Raw genomic sequence first — 20,903 nt, forward strand, 5'->3', positions numbered from 1 at the left:
CTTGGTGGGCAGATCCGCCTCTCTCGTGGTGCTGTCATGGGTGTTCAAATAAATGGATGCTTCAACAAGACATCGGACCCTAAAACACACCAGTAAAACAAGCAAAATCTTGGTTCCAGTCCAACAAAATGGAGGTTATGGAGCGGCCAGTCCCAATTCCCGGACCTTAATCCGACAGGACACTTGTGGGGTGGCATCAAAAATACCGTTTGAGGCAAAAACAAGAAAATGGCAAAAAAATTGTGGGATGTAGTGAAAGCATCCTGGGCTGGAGTAACAGGTGACAGAAGTTGGTTGACTCTATGCAACATAGATGTGAAGCAGTTCTAAAAAAAACTGTGGATAACAACTAAATATTAGGTTAGTGATTCACAGGAATGCCAAATCCTCAAAAGAAAAAAAAAAAGACATATTGTGAGTTTATAAAGACAAATGTAGACACTGCTGCTATCTTTTAGAACAGAACAATGTTCATTTTATGTTATTTTTTGTAAAGTAGTTAAAAATTATATACATTTCTCTTCATGTTGTGAATTAGAAAACAGCGTGCAATGTTCCCAATGCTGGAAATAACTCCTGTTTGTGAACACACGGCTATTTTGAACACTGCTGTATATAACAACCTCTACTCCCAGCGGCTCCTGTCCAGACGTAACGGATGAAGCTTGATCGGCAATCTGCCATCATTGTACACAGCAGTCGTCGTCCTTCACCTCTCTTCAGTATAAAGTGTCCGTAGTCTTCCTCTGTGCAGATCTTTTTCTCCGACCACCCCCCCCCCCGTACACCTGCACACTCTTCCTAGCCGAGTGTACATGTGTGATGATCGCTGCTCTGCGCCCCACAGATCCATCTACAGGAACCGAACTGCAGAGATTCATTATATCGGCAGCCACAGGATCAGTGCAGGGATCTACTGCCCTCTAGTGGAGAAAGTCATCACCACTGAATACTGGGATACAGATATGACCAGGGCTGGACCACCGGGGTGACGTGACTCCGCTGTAGCACAGGACCCCCTTCTCTGCAGCCGGTCAGGTACAGATCACCTGACCCCCTTCTCTGCAGCCGGTCAGGTACAGATCACCTGACCCCCTTCTCTGCAGCCGGTCAGGTACAGATCACCTGACCCCCTTCTCTGCAGCCGGTCAGGTACAGATCACCTGACCCCCTTCTCTGCAGCCGGTCAGGTACAGATCACCTGACCCCCTTCTCTGCAGCCGGTCAGGTACAGATCACCTGACCCCCTTCTCTGCAGCCGGTCAGGTACAGATCACCTGACCCCCTTCTCTGCAGCCGGTCAGGTACAGATCACCTGCTGCCTCCCAGAAGAAAATTATTCTTTTTAACAGGAAGGTTCCTCAGCAGCACAGAGTATTTTTAGGAGAGAAACATACCATTTTTTGTGGATTTACACAGTGGAAGGAACAGGGTCTGCCAGCAACACAGAATATTTTAGGAGGAAAGTATCATATAGATGAAAAGTTGTATCGTAGAAGGGAGAGGGTGCCCGAGCCGCACAGAGCATTTCAGGAGACGTTGGATAGTAGAAGGGAGAGGGTGCCCGAGCAGCACAGAGCATTTCAGGAGACGTTGGATAGTAGAAGGTCGAGAGTGCCCGAGCAGCACAGAGCATTTCAGGAGACGTTGGATAGTAGAAGGTCGAGGGTGCCCGAGCAGCACAGAGCATTTCAGGAAACGTTGGATAGTAGAAGGTTGAGGGTGCCCGAGCAGCACAGAGCATTTCAGGAGACGTTGGATAGTAGAAGGTCGAGAGTGCCCGAGCAGCACAGAGCATTTCAGGAGACGTTGGATAGTAGAAGAGCGAGGGTGCCCGAGCAGCACAGAGCATTTCAGGAGACGTTGGATAGTAGAAGGTCGAGGGTGCCCGAGCAGCACAGAGCATTTCAGGAGACGTTGGATAGTAGAAGGGAGAGGGTGCCCGAGCAGCACAGAGCATTTCAGGAGAGAAGTGGATAGTAGAAGGGAGAGGGTGCCCGAGCAGCACAGAGCATTTCAGGAGACGTTGGATAGTAGAAGGTTGAGGGTGCCCGAGCAGCACAGAGCATTTTGAGGAGGTTACAGGTGGAGTCACAGGCAGCACAGATACAAAGATAGTCATCAAACTGCAACTTTTAATGGACCCCACATTACAGGGAGCCGGTCAGAAGGTGGCCGCAGGGTCACAGGTCACCCGTCGCACCCCCCTGAACGCCTGCACAGACCCCGGCCGCTGCACGATCTAATGGCGGAGTTATAATACACAGCGTAAAAAAAATAATAATAATAGCTCATTTACAATATTACATTCCAGAGTCACAGAGCCCCAAACCTGCACCAGGGAAAGCTGGGTGACCACCACTCCCATCACGTCTGCCCCGAGCAAGGTCACTCAGCTTTCCCCCCAGCCCATAGACAGGCAGAGGTCGTGGTCACAGCTCGACACCCTTCTCGGCCGCTCTGCCCGGTGGTGCGATGATGGCGCTGGATCTTCATCACCAAAAACGTTTCGCCGTTCAGTGAACGTCCTCACAGGAAAACGCGTAGTATGGATGTCAGTGTCCGACCACACGGGAGGCGTCCGGGGATCATCTCCACGTGGAGGGGCGGCTCACACTCACTTCTTCTGGAAAAAGCCCATGATGGACGCCTGCTTGGTCCCCCCCTTGCTGGCAGCAGCCGTCTTCTTTGCAGTCTTCGGCTCCGGTTTGGCCTCAGTTTTGCCGGCTGCGGACGGTTTCGCTGACTGTTTGGGCGCAGTTTTCTCGTCTTCGCTGTCCGTGCAGGACTCGCTCTCAAACACCTTCTCCGTTACTGCGAAATGAAGGGGAGTCAGGGGGGTACGAACGACACCGAGGTCACAGGACGCAACACCCCCCCACACCCTGCGGCCGATATCCCAGGGGGCACCCACTGTGGGATCTGAGAGATAAAACAGCGCGAGGCTTCACCCCAGAAGGAACCGATACCGGGATGGACTTGGCACCAAAATACCGCAATGAGAAAGCCCCAGCCTGATCTATAAAGGTGCAGAACCGATACGAATCCCAGGACATGCTGACACTTGTAGTTCCATTAACTAAAGCGCAGGCCGCTCTCCCATTCTTCCCGCTGGGTCTTACCCATGGAGCCATCTCCATCCATGAACATCTTGGATTTCAGGACGCGTTTCCGTATTCGCCTCTTCTCTCCTGGCTGCGTCTGGTAAGAAAACAAAAAGGGCCGGATGATACAAAGCTCCGAAGAAATGGTGACGCAGAGCGGCTGCGGGGATCCACATCTCACCTGCGGTTCTGCCTCCATCTTCACGACCGGCTCAGGAGGAGGAGGAGGAGGAGGAGGAGGAGGAGGAGGAGGAGGAGGAGGAGGAGGAGAAGACGGCATCTTCACATCCGGAGACAAAGGAACAACTGCGGGTATGAAATCACACAAGGGGGTCATCGAGAGCCACGGGGCCCCAAACCATCACCACCGATTACACATCAATGGTCTATCGTGTGCAGCTGCCCCTTTAAAATCTCTTGGACCACACGCCGTAAACCTGCAGTCGGTGGTTAATCCCCTCGATGCCTCAGCGCTAACGCCTTGTGGCGGCCCCCCGGGCGATGACCTTTTCCAGTTCAGTAAAAAAGAGACACAGAGATAAAATATGGCTGACGCAGGGTCAAGGGCTCCAGAGACCCCGCTGCCCTCACACACCGGCACATGTAAGCCCCCTGGGCACAGCGGCCGCCGCCAGCTCTTATTAACACGGCTCAGAGCTAAACCTGACGGCTCGGTGGGACAGCGACGAAAGCAAACACACATCAAAGGCAGAGCGGGCGTGGAGAGTGACGAGCGGGCGACACGGGCCGGCGGGCAACGCTGACGTGGGTACTCCGCAGTGGGATGAATGGCAGTGTTTTGGCAGACGGCGCGGCGGGAGATTACACGGAGCACAACAAACAGTGTGTGGGTGTGAAAGACGCCCGTACAGACGGGTCACTGCCACCTACCGCCCTCGTCATCGCTGCTATCAGACTGCGGCTTCTTGATCCTCCGACGCTTCTTCACCAGCTTCTCCGGCTCCTCCTCGCTGTCCGACAACTCCACCCGCTTTGCTTTGCTGGAACAGAAAAGGAAAGTGTAACAGGAGGTTGTCAGCCGGCGGCGGGGACAGAAGAGGACGACGACGGCGGCGGGGACAGAAGAGGACGACGGCGGGGACAGAAGAGGACGACGGCGGGGACAGAAGAGGACGACACCTTTTCTTGCTTTTAGCAGCTGCTTTTGGGGGTTCAGGTTCTCTCTCTATCTTCTCGGGGGAGGGGACCTGAGGAGCTGCCACCTTCTCCTCCTTCAGCGTCTCAGCCGTGGTGGGAGACGTCTTCACTTTATCTGAAAGGAGAGAGAGTAAAACGCCAAATTTAAAGAGTGACCAACAGGAAGGAGACGAAATGAAGAGGAAAAGAGCTACACACATTACTTATCCTTCTCCAGAGCTGCACTCACTAATCTGCTGGTGCAGTCACTGTGTACATACATTACTGATCCCGAGTTACCTCCTGTATTATACTCCAGAGCTGCACTCACTAAATCTACACACCCCAGTTAAAATACTAGCTTTTCGTCATGTAAAATAATTCTACCAAGAATCATTTCAGAACTTTTTCCACCATTGTTGCCTATAATCTGTAAAAAAACACACAGAAATAAATCATTTTGATCGGTAATATAGAAAACTAAAATAATGCGATTGCATAAATGTTCACACCTTCTTATAATTGGGGATGTGGGTGGGCTCAGAATCAGCCACTCCCCCCCCCCCAATGTTACATAGTCAGCGCTCAGCCGCTGTCATTTACAGCAATTCTGATTAAACACAGAGAAAGTGTCTCTGCTCTAGGAGGATTTTCCTGACATTTTCTGGTCTATAAACAGCTGACAACACAGCAAAGGATCTCATTGTGGAAAGTTATCAGGAGGAAAAAAAAACAAAACATTTCCCAAGCATTAGATCCACCATGGACGCTCTGAAGACAAGAAGGGCTAAAATTTGGTCCAAGACTGACATTACCTAGAACTGGACGTCCCTCAAAATCTGATGAAAAGACAAGAAAATTAGTGCTGGAGGCTGCAAGAGGCCAACACCAACATTAAAGGAGCTGCAGGAATTTCGGCCAGTCATGGTTGTGTCCTGCGTGTGACCAACAATATACCATATTCTTCATATGTTCGACCTGTGGGGTCAAGACGATAACCTTAGAAAGACAAAAATCCAGGCACGGCGATATTCTGCCAAAACCTCCATCACGTCACCAAAAGCATGAGGGGAACAAGATATGGTCCGAGGAGGCCAAGGGGGAACTTTTTGGCCATAATTTCAAAAGAAGCAAACCCAACACTGTGCATCAGCAGAAGCTCACCATCCCAACAGTGAGGCATGGTGGGGACAGCATTGTGCTCTGGAGCTGTTTTTTCAGCAGCTGGAACTGAAGCTTTTAGTTGAGATGGAGGGAATTATGGACAGTTCCAAATATCAGATAGTTCTGTATCAAAACCGTCCGGCCTCATAAAAAGATGGAGATGAATTTCAAATTTCAGCAGACAATGACCCTAAGTGACCTCCAAATCACCAAACGAACCGGCAAAGAGGCAATTCTAGATATGCCGAGTGATAGACCCTGACCCAAAAAGACTGAATGTCAGAAATACACAGGGGACTGCAACAAAGTATTTGCGTAGGGTGTGCAGATTTATGCAACCACATTATTTTAACTTTATTTTTCCACCTAAGACGTTTTCAGTTTACGTCTCAGAGGATTTGTACAGATTATGGCCGATAAGATAATTTGACTTTACTACTTGGGGCTCAGCAGGACGCGGTGTTCACCGGTACTACTCACTCATAGAAGCTTTTCCAAAGAAGTTGTTCATAGCGCTGGACTTAGCAGAAGGTTTACAGCTGGAATCAGGAACCTGGAGAAAGACCAAGGGAAAACAGTGAGAAAGTCTCCAGAGAACAACATGCCAGTCACATCTGTACTGAATACAGCCACAGCTGCACTCAGTCTACTGCTTGATATCAGAAGCTCTGGAGTATAATACAGGAGGTAACTCAGGATCAGTAATGTAATGTATGTACAGTGACTGCACCGGCAGAATAGTGAGTGCAGCTCTGGAGTATAATACAGGATGTAACTCAGGATCAGTAATGTATGTACAGTAACTGCACCAGCAGAATAGTGAGCGCAGCTCTGGAGTATAATACAGGAGGTAACTCAGGATCAGTAATGTAATGTATGTACACAGTGACTGCACCAGCAGAATAGTGAGTGCAGCTCTGGAGTATAATACAGGATGTAACTCAGGATCAGTAATGTAATGTATGTACACAGTGACTGCACCAGCAGAATAGTGAGTGCAGCTCTGGAGTATAATACAGGATGTAACTCAGGATCAGTAATGTAATGTATGTACACAGTGACTGCACCAGCAGAATAGTGAGCGCAGCTCTGGGGTATAATACTGTATGTACCTCTGGATCAGTGCAGTACATCACAGATATAATGAACGGTCATAACACACAGTAAATCCTCCATATGAGACGTGTCACTTACAGCACTTTCTTTGGTTTCGGTTTTTGTGCCTTTCGGAGCCTCTTGGGACTTGGACGCCGAACGTGAGAACATTCCCATGATGCCTTTTGGCTGTTGGGGTGCAGCTTTGGCAGGCGGTGGTGCCGTGAACCCATTGATGGCCGATGTTGTAGCAGATAGGTTCTGGGTCTCGCTCTGTTGGAAGTTCGACCTCTGCAGCTGCGCCACTTCCTCCGGAGATCTGGGGACGGCTTCCGGACACTGGATGGCACTGAACCTGGGGGAAGGTAATGCAGTTGTATTGATGCTGGAGTGCGGGGGAGGGGGTTGTCTCGGCGCGTACGTTGCGATTATCACCTGGCGGTAACGTACTTGTTGCAGTTCTGCAGGTTGTTCTTGATGATGTCGTAGTCCGCACTGAACAGTGGCGCGCTGTCTTTTAACGTGGCTTTCTGGATGCTGTACACGTGGACTGTGGCCACCGCGCTCAGCTTGGATTTTGCGGCTGAAAAAAAAAAAAAAAAAAAAAAAAAAAAAAAAAAAAAAAAAAAAAAATCGGAGAAATTAAGAGGTTAAAAACCAGAAACAACGAGACGATACAGAGGCAGAATGTGGGGACGGTACCTTCCAGCTTCTCCTCCTTCACTACTGCCACCTTGTGGTACTGCAACAACAATGGAGGAGACGAGTTATACAGGAACGTTGCTGCAAGGAATCATTTTTATTTTCCCTACGACGCAGGGTTTTGTTTTTTTTGTGGGCTTGGAATTGGTTGTATAATCCTCTGAAACACAGCTTCTTAGATCGGGGGCCGTCTGGGGGCTTTAAGTCTATGGGTGGCAGAAGTAAAGGACGGACCGGACCCCTGCACCCGAGACCAAAGAGGGAAAGAAACGGACAGAAGCCTCCTCCATGTGTCTGACACCTAGAATGCCATGGTCGGTATGCAAGGGGTTAAACGACCGCCGGCGACAATCGTCTGTTGATGCCCACGTCCGGCAGCAGCCTGGGCGCCGATGCCACGCGGATCTGGAGAGCGGCGCTCGATGGACGCGATCAGTAACGGGATCTTATGCTCCATCCACGGGACACAACTCGCTGATCGCTCCTTCCCTCTATTCTGGATGGGGTGCACAGCGCCCCGATTTGGGGTTTTGTTGTTTTTTTTTTGAATAATTTTGTTTTTTGGGCATTTTTCACCTCTTCTTCTAACAGTCAGGGCTCATGCTTCCATAGCCGGAGCCGTGTGAAGGCTTTATTATTTTTTTTATTGATATTATCATGGTATTTTTTTTGTATTTCAGTTTTCTGAAAGGTGCGATCACAGACGTAGTGTTTCTAGTTTTCGATTCTGTTAAAGGCGCTGTCCTCTCCGGAGTGACTGCAGACTTAGCACTTTCGACCAGACAACCCCTTTAAAAGAGGCGTACACTACTTTATCACTGATGACCTATTCTTAGGACAGGTCATCAATGTCTGATCAGTTGGGGTCTGGCACCCGGCGCCCCCCGCTGATCAGCTGGGAATCCTGCATTGCGGAGCTGCCCGTGTTCTGTGCAGATCTCTGCCACGGCCACTACCTGGAGACGGAGCAGATCCGCGATTCAGCATTTCCACGCCGACATTGATAACAGCTGACCAGCGGGGGGCGTCGGACGCTCAGAGATTGATGATCTATCCTAAGCGTCAGCTGGGGGGGCGTCGGACAATCAGAGATTGATGATCTATCCTAAGCGTCAGCTGGGGGGGCGTCGGACGCTCAGAGATTGATGATCTATCCTAAGCTTCAGCTGGGGGGGCGTCGGACGCTCAGAGATTGATGATCTAGCCTAAGCGTCAGCTGGGGGGGCGTCGGACGCTCAGAGGTTGATGATCTATCCTAAGCGTCAGCTGGGGGGGCGTCGGACGCTCAGAGGTTGATGATCTATCCTAAGCGTCAGCTGGGGGGGCGTCGGACGCTCAGAGGTTGATGATCTATCCTAAGCGTCAGCTGGGGGGGCGTCGGACGCTCAGAGATTGATGATCTATCCTAAGCGTCAGCTGGGGGGGCGTCGGACGCTCAGAGATTGATGATCTATCCTAAGCGTCAGCTGGGGGGGCGTCGGACGCTCAGAGGTTGATGATCTATCCTAAGCGTCAGCTGGGGGGGCGTCGGACGCTCAGAGGTTGATGATCTATCCTAAGCGTCAGCTGGGGGGGGGGCGTTGGACAATCAGAGATTGATGAACTATCCTAAGCGTCAGTTGGGGGGGCGTCGGACGCTCAGAGATTGATGATCTATCCTAAGCGTCAGCTGGGGGGGCGTCGGACAATCAGAGGTTGATGATCTATGCTAAGCGTCAGCTGGGGGGGCGTCGGACGCTCAGAGATTGATGATCTATCCTAAGCGTCAGCTGGGGGGGCGTCGGACGATCAGAGGTTGATGATCTATCCTAAGCGTCAGCTGGGGGGGCGTCGGACGCTCAGAGGTTGATGATCTATCCTAAGCGTCAGCTGGGGGGGCGTCGGACGATCAGAGGTTGATGATCTATCCTAAGCGTCAGCTGGGGGGGCGTCGGACGCTCAGAGATTGATGATCTATCCTAAGCGTCAGCTGGGGGGGCGTCAGACGATCAGAGGTTGATGATCTATCCTAAGCGTCAGCTGGGGGGGGGGGGGGGCGTTGGACAATCAGAGATTGATGAACTATCCTAAGCGTCAGCTGGGGGGGCGTCGGACGCTCAGAGATTGATGATCTATCCTAAGCGTCAGCTGGGGGGGGGCCGTCGGACGATCAGAGGTTGATGATCTATCCTAAGCGTCAGCTGGGGGGGCGTCGGACGCTCAGAGATTGATGATCTATCCTAAGCGTCAGCTGGGGGGGCGTCAGACGATCAGAGGTTGATGATCTATCCTAAGCGTCAGCTGGGGGGGCGTCGGACGCTCAGAGATTGATGATCTATCCTAAGCGTCAGCTGGGGGGGCGTCAGACGATCAGAGGTTGATGATCTATCCTAAGCGTCAGCTGGGGGGGCGTCAGACGATCAGAGGTTGATGATCTATCCTAAGCGTCAGCTGGGGGGGCGTCGGACGCTCAGAGATTGATGATCTATCCTAAGCGTCAGCTGGGGGGGCGTCAGACGATCAGAGGTTGATGATCTATCCTAAGCGTCAGCTGGGGGGGGGGGGGGGCGTTGGACAATCAGAGATTGATGAACTATCCTAAGCGTCAGCTGGGGGGGCGTCGGACGCTCAGAGATTGATGATCTATCCTAAGCGTCAGCTGGGGGGGGGCCGTCGGACGATCAGAGGTTGATGATCTATCCTAAGCGTCAGCTGGGGGGGCGTCGGACGCTCAGAGATTGATGATCTATCCTAAGCGTCAGCTGGGGGGGCGTCAGACGATCAGAGGTTGATGATCTATCCTAAGCGTCAGCTGGGGGGGCGTCGGACGCTCAGAGATTGATGATCTATCCTAAGCGTCAGCTGGGGGGGCGTCAGACGATCAGAGGTTGATGATCTATCCTAAGCGTCAGCTGGGGGGGCGTCAGACGATCAGAGGTTGATGATCTATCCTAAGCGTCAGCTGGGGGGGCGTCGGACGCTCAGAGATTGATGATCTATCCTAAGCGTCAGCTGGGGGGGCGTCGGACGCTCAGAGATTGATGATCTATCCTAAGCGTCAGCTGGGGGGGCGTCGGACGCTCAGAGGTTGATGATCTATCCTAAGCGTCAGCTGGGGGGGCGTCGGACGCTCAGAGGTTGATGATCTATCCTAAGCGTCAGCTGGGGGGGCGTCGGACGCTCAGAGATTGATGATCTATCCTAAGCGTCAATCAATGATAAAGTAGTGGACGCCTCTTTACTAATGATCAGGCTTTGGTGGCCGCCCCCAGCGTGCGGTTATTATTCTCTTATAGGGGTAAAGGGCAATGATTCACACTCTTTTCTTTAATATTTAAAAAAAAAAGAGAAAAAACAAACATTTATAAAGTTCTACGAGGTTCAGGATGTCGTCCACTTCTATGACCCCACCTATAATAACCCTTATACCGCCCTCCGGGGTCGACACTGGATCTCCAGGGGTCACTCTCCTCCCAGCGCCGATTGGTCGCAGGGATCGCCTGACACGTGAACCCCAGAGCTGTGCCAACACCGGAGGGGGGTGTAAGTTATTATGTTACTTGGGGAAACAGAGTCAGAAGGGGCTGTCAGCAGTGGTGAACCCTCTCAGTACAGATACAAATTATAAAGTCCAATGCAGCCCAGACGCTGGACTCCTACGAGCACCAAGTCTGTGGCTATGGAGGATTCACCTGGACCCCTGACTGCCGAGGCAGCCCGTCACCAACCTGAGATTACAGTACAGAGGGAGCGATGGGCGGTAGGATCCATGCGAGACCTGAACGGTGCAGCTTAAACGTCACTATGGTAGTCAGCAGCATTTGAGGGGTTAAACACAAGGGATTGGGGCGGAACCCGGCTGTGTACATGTACAGCGGATGCCAGGGGTAATTGTAGAGTGGTAGCTGGGTGCACGTCGCCCTCTAGTGTCAGATTCCTAGCAGTGCAGGTAGCAGAGCAGCAGTGTTCCCAGGCCCCCGTACACCACATGCTGATATAACTCCGGGGGGCCGGCAGTACTCACGGGGTTCCCGTCCTGTACACACGTCCCGGTCAGCAGGTAGGTCACGTGTACCTGCGCGCTCACATTCTCCTTCCTCTTACGAGTGACGTAATCGTACAGCATCCTGCGAGGACGGCAGGGGTTAACAGCCCCTCCAAACTGTACAGGGACTACAACCCCCAGCAGACCACCTCTCTGTGCCCCAATACTCACTGCTTGGCTTGGTTCACGTGAACCCCCAAAGTGTGACTCAGCCATTTATAGGTCACCTGGAAAAGAGGGAGATGATGAAGACACCGAATATGGGAGAGACGGGGGGACGGAGACACAGGAGAAGAGGCGATCTATATGGGGGGACGGAGACACAGGAGAAGAGGCGATCTATATGGGGGGGGGGACACAGGAGAAGAGGCGATCTATATGGGGGGACGGAGACACAGGAGAAGAGGCGATCTATATGGGGGGGACGACACAGGAGAAGAGGCGATCTATATGGGGGGGGGGGACGACACAGGAGAAGAGGCGATCTATATGGGGGGGGACGACACAGGAGAAGAGGCGATCTATATGGGGGGGGGACGACAGGAGAAGAGGCGATCTATATGGGGGGGGACGACACAGAAGAAGAGGCGATCTATATGGGGGGGGGGGACGACACAGGAGAAGAGGCGATCTATATGGGGGGGGACGACGACACAGGAGAAGAGGCGATCTATATGGGGGGGGACGGACGACGACACAGGAGAAGAGGCGATCTATATGGGGGGGGGACGACGACACAGGAGAAGAGGCGATCTATATGGGGGGGGGACGACACAGGAGAAGAGGCGATCTATATGGGGGGGACGACGACGACACAGGAGAAGAGGCGATCTATATGGGGGGGGGACGACACAGAAGAAGAGGCGATCTATATGGGGGGGGACGGACGACACAGGAGAAGAGGCGATCTATATGGGGGGGACGGACGACGACACAGGAGAAGAGGCGATCTATATGGGGGGGGACGGACGACACAGGAGAAGAGGCGATCTATATGGGGGGGGGGACGACGACACAGGAGAAGAGGCGATCTATATGGGGGGGGGACGACGACACAGGAGAAGAGGCGATCTATATGGGGGGGGACGGACGACGACACAGGAGAAGAGGCGATCTATATGGGGGGGGACGACGACACAGGAGAAGAGGCGATCTATATGGGGGGGGGACGACGACACAGGAGAAGAGGCGATCTATATGGGGGGGGACGACGACACAGGAGAAGAGGCGATCTATATGGGGGGGGGACGACGACACAGGAGAAGAGGCGATCTATATGGGGGGGGGGGACGACGACACAGGAGAAGAGGCGATCTATATGGGGGGGGACGGACGACACAGGAGAAGAGGCGATCTATATGGGGGGGGACACAGGAGAAGAGGCGATCTATATGGGGGGGGGACACAGGAGAAGAGGCGATCTATATGGGGGGGGGGGACACAGGAGAAGAGGCGATCTATATGGGGGGGGACACAGGAGAAGAGGCGATCTATATGGGGGGGACACAGGAGAAGAGGCGATCTATATGGGGGGGGGACACAGGAGAAGAGGCGATCTATATGGGGGGGACACAGGAGAAGAGGCGATCTATATGGGGGGGACACAGGAGAAGAGGCGATCTATATGGGGGGGGACACAGGAGAAGAGGCGATCTATATGGGGGGGACACTGGAGAAGAGGCGATCTATATGGGGGGGACGGGCACAGGAGAAGAGGCGATCTATATGGGGGGACGGGCACAGGAGAGGAGGCGATCTATATGGGGGGGACGGGCACAGGAGAGGAGGCGATCTATATGGGGGGGACGGACACAGGAGAGGAGGCGATCTATATGGGGGGGACGGACACAGGAGAAGAGGCGATCTATATGGGGGGGACGGACACAGGAGAAGAGGCGATCTATATGGGGGGGACGGACACAGGAGAAGAGGCGATCTATATGGGGGGGGGACGGACACAGGAGAAGAGGCGATCTATATGGGGGGGGGACGGACACAGGAGAAGAGGCGATCTATATGGGGGGGGGACGGACACAGGAGAAGAGGCGATCTATATGGGGGGGGGACGGACACAGGAGAAGAGGCGATCTATATGGGGGGACGGACACAGGAGAAGAGGCGATCTATATGGGGGGACGGACACAGGAGAAGAGGCGATCTATATGGGGGGGACGGACACAGGAGAAGAGGCGATCTATATGGGGGGGACGGACACAGGAGAAGAGGCGATCTATATGGGGGGGACGGACACAGGAGAAGAGGCGATCTATATGGGGGGGACGGACACAGGAGAAGAGGCGATCTATATGGGGGGGGACACAGGAGAAGAGGCGATCTATATGGGGGGGGACACAGGAGAAGAGGCGATCTATATGGGGGGGGACACAGGAGAAGAGGCGATCTATATGGGGGGGGACACAGGAGAAGAGGCGATCTATATGGGGGGGGACACAGGAGAAGAGGCGATCTCCTGTGTCCCCCCCCCATATAGAAGAGGCGATCTATATGGGGGGGGACACAGGAGAAGAGGCGATCTATATGGGGGGGGACGACGACACAGGAGAAGAGGCGATCTATATGGGGGGGGCGACGACACAGGAGAAGAGGCGATCTATATGGGGGGGACGGACGACGACACAGGAGAAGAGGCGATCTATATGGGGGGGGACGGACGACGACACAGGAGAAGAGGCGATCTATATGGGGGGGGACGGACGACGACACAGGAGAAGAGGCGATCTATATGGGGGGGACACAGGAGAAGAGGCGATCTATATGGGGGGGAAGGACACAGGAGAAGAGGCGATCTATATGGGGGGGAAGGACACAGGAGAAGAGGCGATCTATATGGGGGGGACGGACACAGGAGAAGAGGCGATCTATATGGGGGGGACGGGCACAGGAGAAGAGGCGATCTATATGGGGGGGACGGGCACAGGAGAGGAGGCGATCTATATGGGGGGGGACGGACACAGGAGAGGAGGCGATCTATATGGGGGGGACGGACACAGGAGAGGAGGCGATCTATATGGGGGGGACGGACACAGGAGAGGAGGCGATCTATATGGGGGGACGGACACAGGAGAGGAGGCGATCTATATGGGGGGGACGGACACAGGAGAGGAGGCGATCTATATGGGGGGGACGGACACAGGAGAAGAGGCGATCTATATGGGGGGGACGGACACAGGAGAAGAGGCGATCTATATGGGGGGGGACACAGGAGAAGAGGCGATCTATATGGGGGGGGACACAGGAGAAGAGGCGATCTATATGGGGGGGGACACAGGAGAAGAGGCGATCTATATGGGGGGGACACAGGAGAAGAGGCGATCTATATGGGGGGGACGACGACACAGGAGAAGAGGCGATCTATATGGGGGGGGACACAGGAGAAGAGGCGATCTATATGGGGGGGGACACAGGAGAAGAGGCGATCTATATGGGGGGGGACACAGGAGAAGAGGCGATCTATATGGGGGGGGACACAGGAGAAGAGGCGATCTATATGGGGGGGGACACAGGAGAAGAGGCGATCTATATGGGGGGGGACACAGGAGAAGAGGCGATCTATATGGGGGGGACACAGGAGAAGAGGCGATCTATATGGGGGGGACACAGGAGAAGAGGCGATCTATATGGGGGGGGACACAGGAGAAGAGGCGATCTATATGGGGGGGACACAGGAGAAGAGGCAATCTATATGGGGGGGACACAGGAGAAGAGGCGATCTATATGGGGGGGACACAGGAGAAGAGGCGATCTATATGGGGGGGGACACAGGAGAAGAGGCGATCTATGGGGGGGACACAGGAGAAGAGGCGATCTATGGGGGGGACACAGGAGAAGAGGCGATCTATGGGGGGGACACAGGAGAAGAGGCGATCTATATGGGGGGGACGGGCACAGGAGAAGAGGCGATCTATATGGGGGGGACGGGCACAGGAGAGGAGGCGATCTATATGGGGGGGACGGGCACAGGAGAGGAGGCGATCTATATGGGGGGGACGGACACAGGAGAGGAGGCGATCTATATGGGGGGGACGGACACAGGAGAGGAGGCGATCTATATGGGGGGGGGGACGGACACAGGAGAGGAGGCGATCTATATGGGGGGGGGGACGGACACAGGAGAAGAGGCGATCTATATGGGGGGGACGGACACAGGAGAAGAGGCGATCTATATGGGGGGGGACGGACACAGGAGAAGAGGCGATCTATATGGGGGGGACGGACACAGGAGAAGAGGCGATCTATATGGGGGGGGGACGGACACAGGAGAAGAGGCGATCTATATGGGGGGGACGGACACAGGAGAAGAGGCGATCTATATGGGGGGGACGGACACAGGAGAAGAGGCGATCTATATGGGGGGGACGGACACAGGAGAAGAGGCGATCTATATGGGGGGGACGGACACAGGAGAAGAGGCGATCTATATGGGGGGGACGGACACAGGAGAAGAGGCGATCTATATGGGGGGGACGGACACAGGAGAAGAGGCGATCTATATGGGGGGGACGGACACAGGAGAAGAGGCGATCTATATGGGGGGGACGGACACAGGAGAAGAGGCGATCTATATGGGGGGGACGGACACAGGAGAAGAGGCGATCTATATGGGGGGGACGGACACAGGAGAAGAGGCGATCTATATGGGGGGGGACACAGGAGAAGAGGCGATCTATATGGGGGGGGGACACAGGAGAAGAGGCGATCTATATGGGGGGGGGACACAGGAGAAGAGGCGATCTATATGGGGGGGGCGACGACACAGGAGAAGAGGCGATCTATATGGGGGGGGGCGACGACACAGGAGAAGAGGCGATCTATATGGGGGGGGACGGACGACGACACAGGAGAAGAGGCGATCTATATGGGGGGGGACACAGGAGAAGAGGCGATCTATATGGGGGGGGACACAGGAGAAGAGGCGATCTATATGGGGGGGGGACACAGGAGAAGAGGCGATCTATATGGGGGGGGACACAGGAGAAGAGGCGATCTATATGGGGGGGGACACAGGAGAAGAGGCGATCTATATGGGGGGGGACACAGGAGAAGAGGCGATCTATATGGGGGGGACACAGGAGAAGAGGCGATCTATATGGGGGGGACACAGGAGAAGAGGCGATCTATATGGGGGGGACACAGGAGAAGAGGCGATCTATATGGGGGGGGACACAGGAGAAGAGGCGATCTATATGGGGGGGGACACAGGAGAAGAGGCGATCTATATGGGGGGGGACGGACGACGACACAGGAGAAGAGGCGATCTATATGGGGGGGGACACAGGAGAAGAGGCGATCTATATGGGGGGGGACACAGGAGAAGAGGCGATCTATATGGGGGGGGACACAGGAGAAGAGGCGATCTATATGGGGGGGGACACAGGAGAAGAGGCGATCTATATGGGGGGGGACACAGGAGAAGAGGCGATCTATATGGGGGGGACACAGGAGAAGAGGCGATCTATATGGGGGGGACACAGGAGAAGAGGCGATCTATATGGGGGGGGACACAGGAGAAGAGGCGATCTATATGGGGGGGACACAGGAGAAGAGGCGATCTATATGGGGGGGACACAGGAGAAGAGGCGATCTATATGGGGGGGGACACAGGAGAAGAGGCGATCTATATGGGGGGGACACAGGAGAAGAGGCGATCTATGGGGGGGACACTGGAGAAGAGGCGATCTATATGGGGGGGACGGGCACAGGAGAGGAGGCGATCTATATGGGGGGGACGGACACAGGAGAGGAGGCGATCTATATGGGGGGGACGGACACAGGAGAGGAGGCGATCTATATGGGGGGGGACGGACACAGGAGAGGAGGCGATCTATATGGGGGGGACGGACACAGGAGAGGAGGCGATCTATATGGGGGGGGACGGACACAGGAGAAGAGGCGATCTATATGGGGGGGACGGACACAGGAGAAGAGGCGATCTATATGGGGGGGACGGACACAGGAGAAGAGGCGATCTATATGGGGGGGACGGACACAGGAGAAGAGGCGATCTATATGGGGGGGACGGACACAGGAGAAGAGGCGATCTATATGGGGGGGACGGACACAGGAGAAGAGGCGATCTATATGGGGGGGACGGACACAGGAGAAGAGGCGATCTATATGGGGGGGACGGACACAGGAGAAGAGGCGATCTATATGGGGGGGACGGACACAGGAGAAGAGGCGATCTATATGGGGGGGACGGACACAGGAGAAGAGGCGATCTATATGGGGGGGGACACAGGAGAAGAGGCGATCTATATGGGGGGGGACACAGGAGAAGAGGCGATCTATATGGGGGGGGGACACAGGAGAAGAGGCGATCTATATGGGGGGGACACAGGAGAAGAGGCGATCTATATGGGGGGGGACACAGGAGAAGAGGCGATCTATATGGGGGGACACAGGAGAAGAGGCGATCTATATGGGGGGGGACACAGGAGAAGAGGCGATCTATATGGGGGGGGGACGACACAGGAGAAGAGGTGATCTATATGGGGGGGCGACGACACAGGAGAAGAGGCGATCTATATGGGGGGGGACGGACGACGACACAGGAGAAGAGGCGATCTATATGGGGGGGGACACAGGAGAAGAGGCGATCTATATGGGGGGGACACAGGAGAAGAGGCGATCTATATGGGGGGGACACAGGAGAAGAGGCGATCTATATGGGGGGGACACAGGAGAAGAGGCGATCTATATGGGGGGGACACAGGAGAAGAGGCGATCTATATGGGGGGGACACAGGAGAAGAGGCGATCTATATGGGGGGGGACACAGGAGAAGAGGCGATCTATATGGGGGGGGACACAGGAGAAGAGGCGATCTATATGGGGGGGACACAGGAGAAGAGGCGATCTATGGGGGGGGACACAGGAGAAGAGGCGATCTATATGGGGGGGACGGGCACAGGAGAAGAGGCGATCTATATGGGGGGGACGGGCACAGGAGAGGAGGCGATCTATATGGGGGGGACGGGCACAGGAGAGGAGGCGATCTATATGGGGGGACGGACACAGGAGAGGAGGCGATCTATATGGGGGGGACGGACACAGGAGAGGAGGCGATCTATATGGGGGGGACGGACACAGGAGAAGAGGCGATCTATATGGGGGGGACGGACACAGGAGAAGAGGCGATCTATATGGGGGGGACGGACACAGGAGAAGAGGCGATCTATATGGGGGGGACGGACACAGGAGAAGAGGCGATCTATATGGGGGGACGGACACAGGAGAAGAGGCGATCTATATGGGGGGGACGGACACAGGAGAAGAGGCGATCTATATGGGGGGGACGGACACAGGAGAAGAGGCAATCTATATGGGGGGGACGGACACAGGAGAAGAGGCGATCTATATGGGGGGGACGGACACAGGAGAAGAGGCGATCTATATGGGGGGGACGGACACAGGAGAAGAGGCGATCTATATGGGGGGGACGGACACAGGAGAAGAGGCGATTTATATGGGGGGGACGGACACAGGAGAAGAGGCGATTTATATGGGGGGGGACACAGGAGAAGAGGCGATCTATATGGGGGGGGACACAGGAGAAGAGGCGATCTATATGGGACGGACACAGGAGAAGAGGCGATTTATATGGGGGGGGACACAGGAGAAGAGGCGATCTATATGGGGGGGGACACAGGAGAAGAGGCGATCTATATGGGGGGGACACAGGAGAAGAGGCGATCTATATGGGGGGGACACAGGAGAAGAGGCGATCTATATGGGGGGGACACAGGAGAAGAGGCGATCTATATGGGGGGGGACACAGGAGAAGAGGCGATCTATATGGGGGGGGACACAGGAGAAGAGGCGATCTATATGGGGGGGACACAGGAGAAGAGGCGATCTATATGGGGGGGGACACAGGAGAAGAGGCGATCTATATGGGGGGGGACACAGGAGAAGAGGCGATCTATATGGGGGGGGACACAGGAGAAGAGGCGATCTATATGGGGGGGGACACAGGAGAAGAGGCGATCTATATGGGGGGGGACACAGGAGAAGAGGCGATCTATATGGGGGGGGACACAGGAGAAGAGGCGATCTATATGGGGGGGACACAGGAGAAGAGGCGATCTATATGGGGGGGGACACAGGAGAAGAGGCGATCTATATGGGGGGGGACACAGGAGAAGAGGCGATCTATATGGGGGGGGGACACAGGAGAAGAGGCGACATATGGGGGGGGGGACACTGGAGAAGAGGCGACATATGGGGGGGGGGGGGACACTGGAGAAGAGGCGACATATCGAGGGGCACAGGAGTGGGGGAGGAGGCAATATATATGGGGGGACACAGGAGAAGAGGAGGCGGCGACATATCGGGGGGGCACAGGAGAGGAGGAGGCAATATATATATGGGGGGGCCACAGGAGTGGTGGAGGAGGAGGGGGTGACATATCACAGAGAGGAGGGGCGATACATATCGGGGGCACAGGAGAGGGGCGATACATATCGGGGGCACAGGAGAGGGGCGATACATATCGGGGGCACAGGAGAGGGGCGATACATATCGGGGGCACAGGAGAGGGGCGATACATATCGGGGGCACAGGAGAGGGGCGATACATATCGGGGGCACAGGAGGAGGAGGAGGAGGGGGCGATACATATCGGGGGCACAGGAGAGGAGGAGGAGGGGGCGATACATATCGGGGGCACAGGAGAGGAGGAGGAGGGGGCGATACATATCGGGGGCACAGGAGAGGAGGAGGAGGGGCGATACATATCGGGGGCACAGGAGAGGAGGAGGGGCGATACATATCGGGGGCACAGGAGAGGAGGAGGGGGCGATACATATCGGGGGCACAGGAGAGGAGGAGGGGGCGATATATCGGGGCACATGGGGACATATATAGCGCAGCACGGTCCGGCCAGCAGAGCGTTACTGTCCATCACGGCGGCCTCACAATCTTGTTGTGGTCGGTGACCAGCTCGTCGATGTTCTCCAGGTACAGCTCGTCCATGGCGGCCGGCGGCCCCGATGTTTAGGCCACTGACAGATTTGGCGCCGTTGAGAGGGGTCTCGCAACTCAGTCTATTGAGCATGCGCCAACACTTCTCACTGATTGGCTACGGGGAAGATGAACGTCCAGGCTCACCAATGACATTGGATTTCAAAGCACGTGGGCACCCGGACACGCCCCTTCCCGTGTTGGGGTGGGAGGAGCTGAGCGCTGTATCAGTTGCCATGGCAGTGTGGGCGGAAACTTTCCTGCTGGTTACTATGGGCAACAGTCTTGTGTGGCAACGCTCACATTAACCACTCAGTGACTGGGTGGTTTTTCTTTTTTGCTCTTTTGTTTTCAATAGTTTTTTACCATATAATATACTGAAAATGGAAAAAAATATCAAATGCGGTGAAATAATGTAGTAAAGAAAATTTCTTTAAGTGTTCTTTGCCCTTTTTTTTTTTAAGGCGTTTATTGTGCGGTAAAATGAGCCGGTAATGTGATTCTTCTGGTCGAGACGAGTTCAGTGAAACCAAACTTTTTAGGTGGTTAAAAATAATTCTGAACTTTCGGAAAATCTTTATTTTTTTGTCGCCATTTTCTGAAAATAAAAAGTTTTTAAATGAATTTAGCCGTTTTTCTTTAGTATTTTCTCCCCCGCAATCTCTGCGCTACGATTAAAAACTGGAAAAAAAAAAGT

General features: G+C 54.4%; 1 protein-coding gene across 2 annotated transcripts; it reads right to left on the minus strand.

Annotated features, from left to right (window-relative positions):
* Positions 1-2,115: 2,115 nt before the first annotated feature.
* On the minus strand, positions 2,116-20,330 carry POLD3 (DNA polymerase delta 3, accessory subunit). Of its 2 annotated transcripts, none has more exons than XM_073661068.1 (12): positions 20,162-20,330; positions 11,398-11,453; positions 11,206-11,308; positions 7,203-7,242; positions 6,936-7,083; positions 6,600-6,855; positions 5,886-5,958; positions 4,245-4,377; positions 3,996-4,105; positions 3,286-3,410; positions 3,123-3,201; positions 2,116-2,814 (listed from the first exon to the last, which is right to left on the minus strand). In XM_073661068.1, the coding sequence occupies exons 1-12, from the start codon at positions 20,216-20,218 to the stop codon at positions 2,618-2,620; spliced, it is 1,377 nt and encodes a 458-aa protein (XP_073517169.1). In that variant the 5' UTR covers positions 20,219-20,330; the 3' UTR covers positions 2,116-2,617. The 2 variants fall into 2 exon arrangements, with proteins under 2 accessions (XP_073517169.1, XP_073517170.1); XM_073661069.1 differs by having other exon boundaries at positions 6,951-7,083; positions 20,162-20,328.
* Between the last annotated feature and the right edge of the window lie 573 nt (positions 20,331-20,903).

This window comes from Phyllobates terribilis, unplaced genomic scaffold, assembly GCF_046119375.1.
Source record: "Phyllobates terribilis strain yellow unplaced genomic scaffold, ASM4611937v1 Scaffold_2__4_contigs__length_985480577, whole genome shotgun sequence".
Taxonomy (NCBI): domain Eukaryota; kingdom Metazoa; phylum Chordata; class Amphibia; order Anura; family Dendrobatidae; genus Phyllobates; species Phyllobates terribilis.

Coding starts and splice junctions, on each gene's coding strand:
- POLD3 (XM_073661068.1), bottom strand. CDS start 20,218: ATGGACGAGCTGTACCTGGAGAACATCGACGAGCTGGTCACCGACCAC. Junction 11,309..11,397: donor CACGTGAACCAAGCCAAGCA/GTGAGTATTGGG, acceptor CCGTCCTCGCAG/GATGCTGTACGATTACGTCA. Junction 6,856..6,935: donor AACAAGTACGTTACCGCCAG/GTGATAATCGCA, acceptor ACCTTCCCCCAG/GTTCAGTGCCATCCAGTGTC.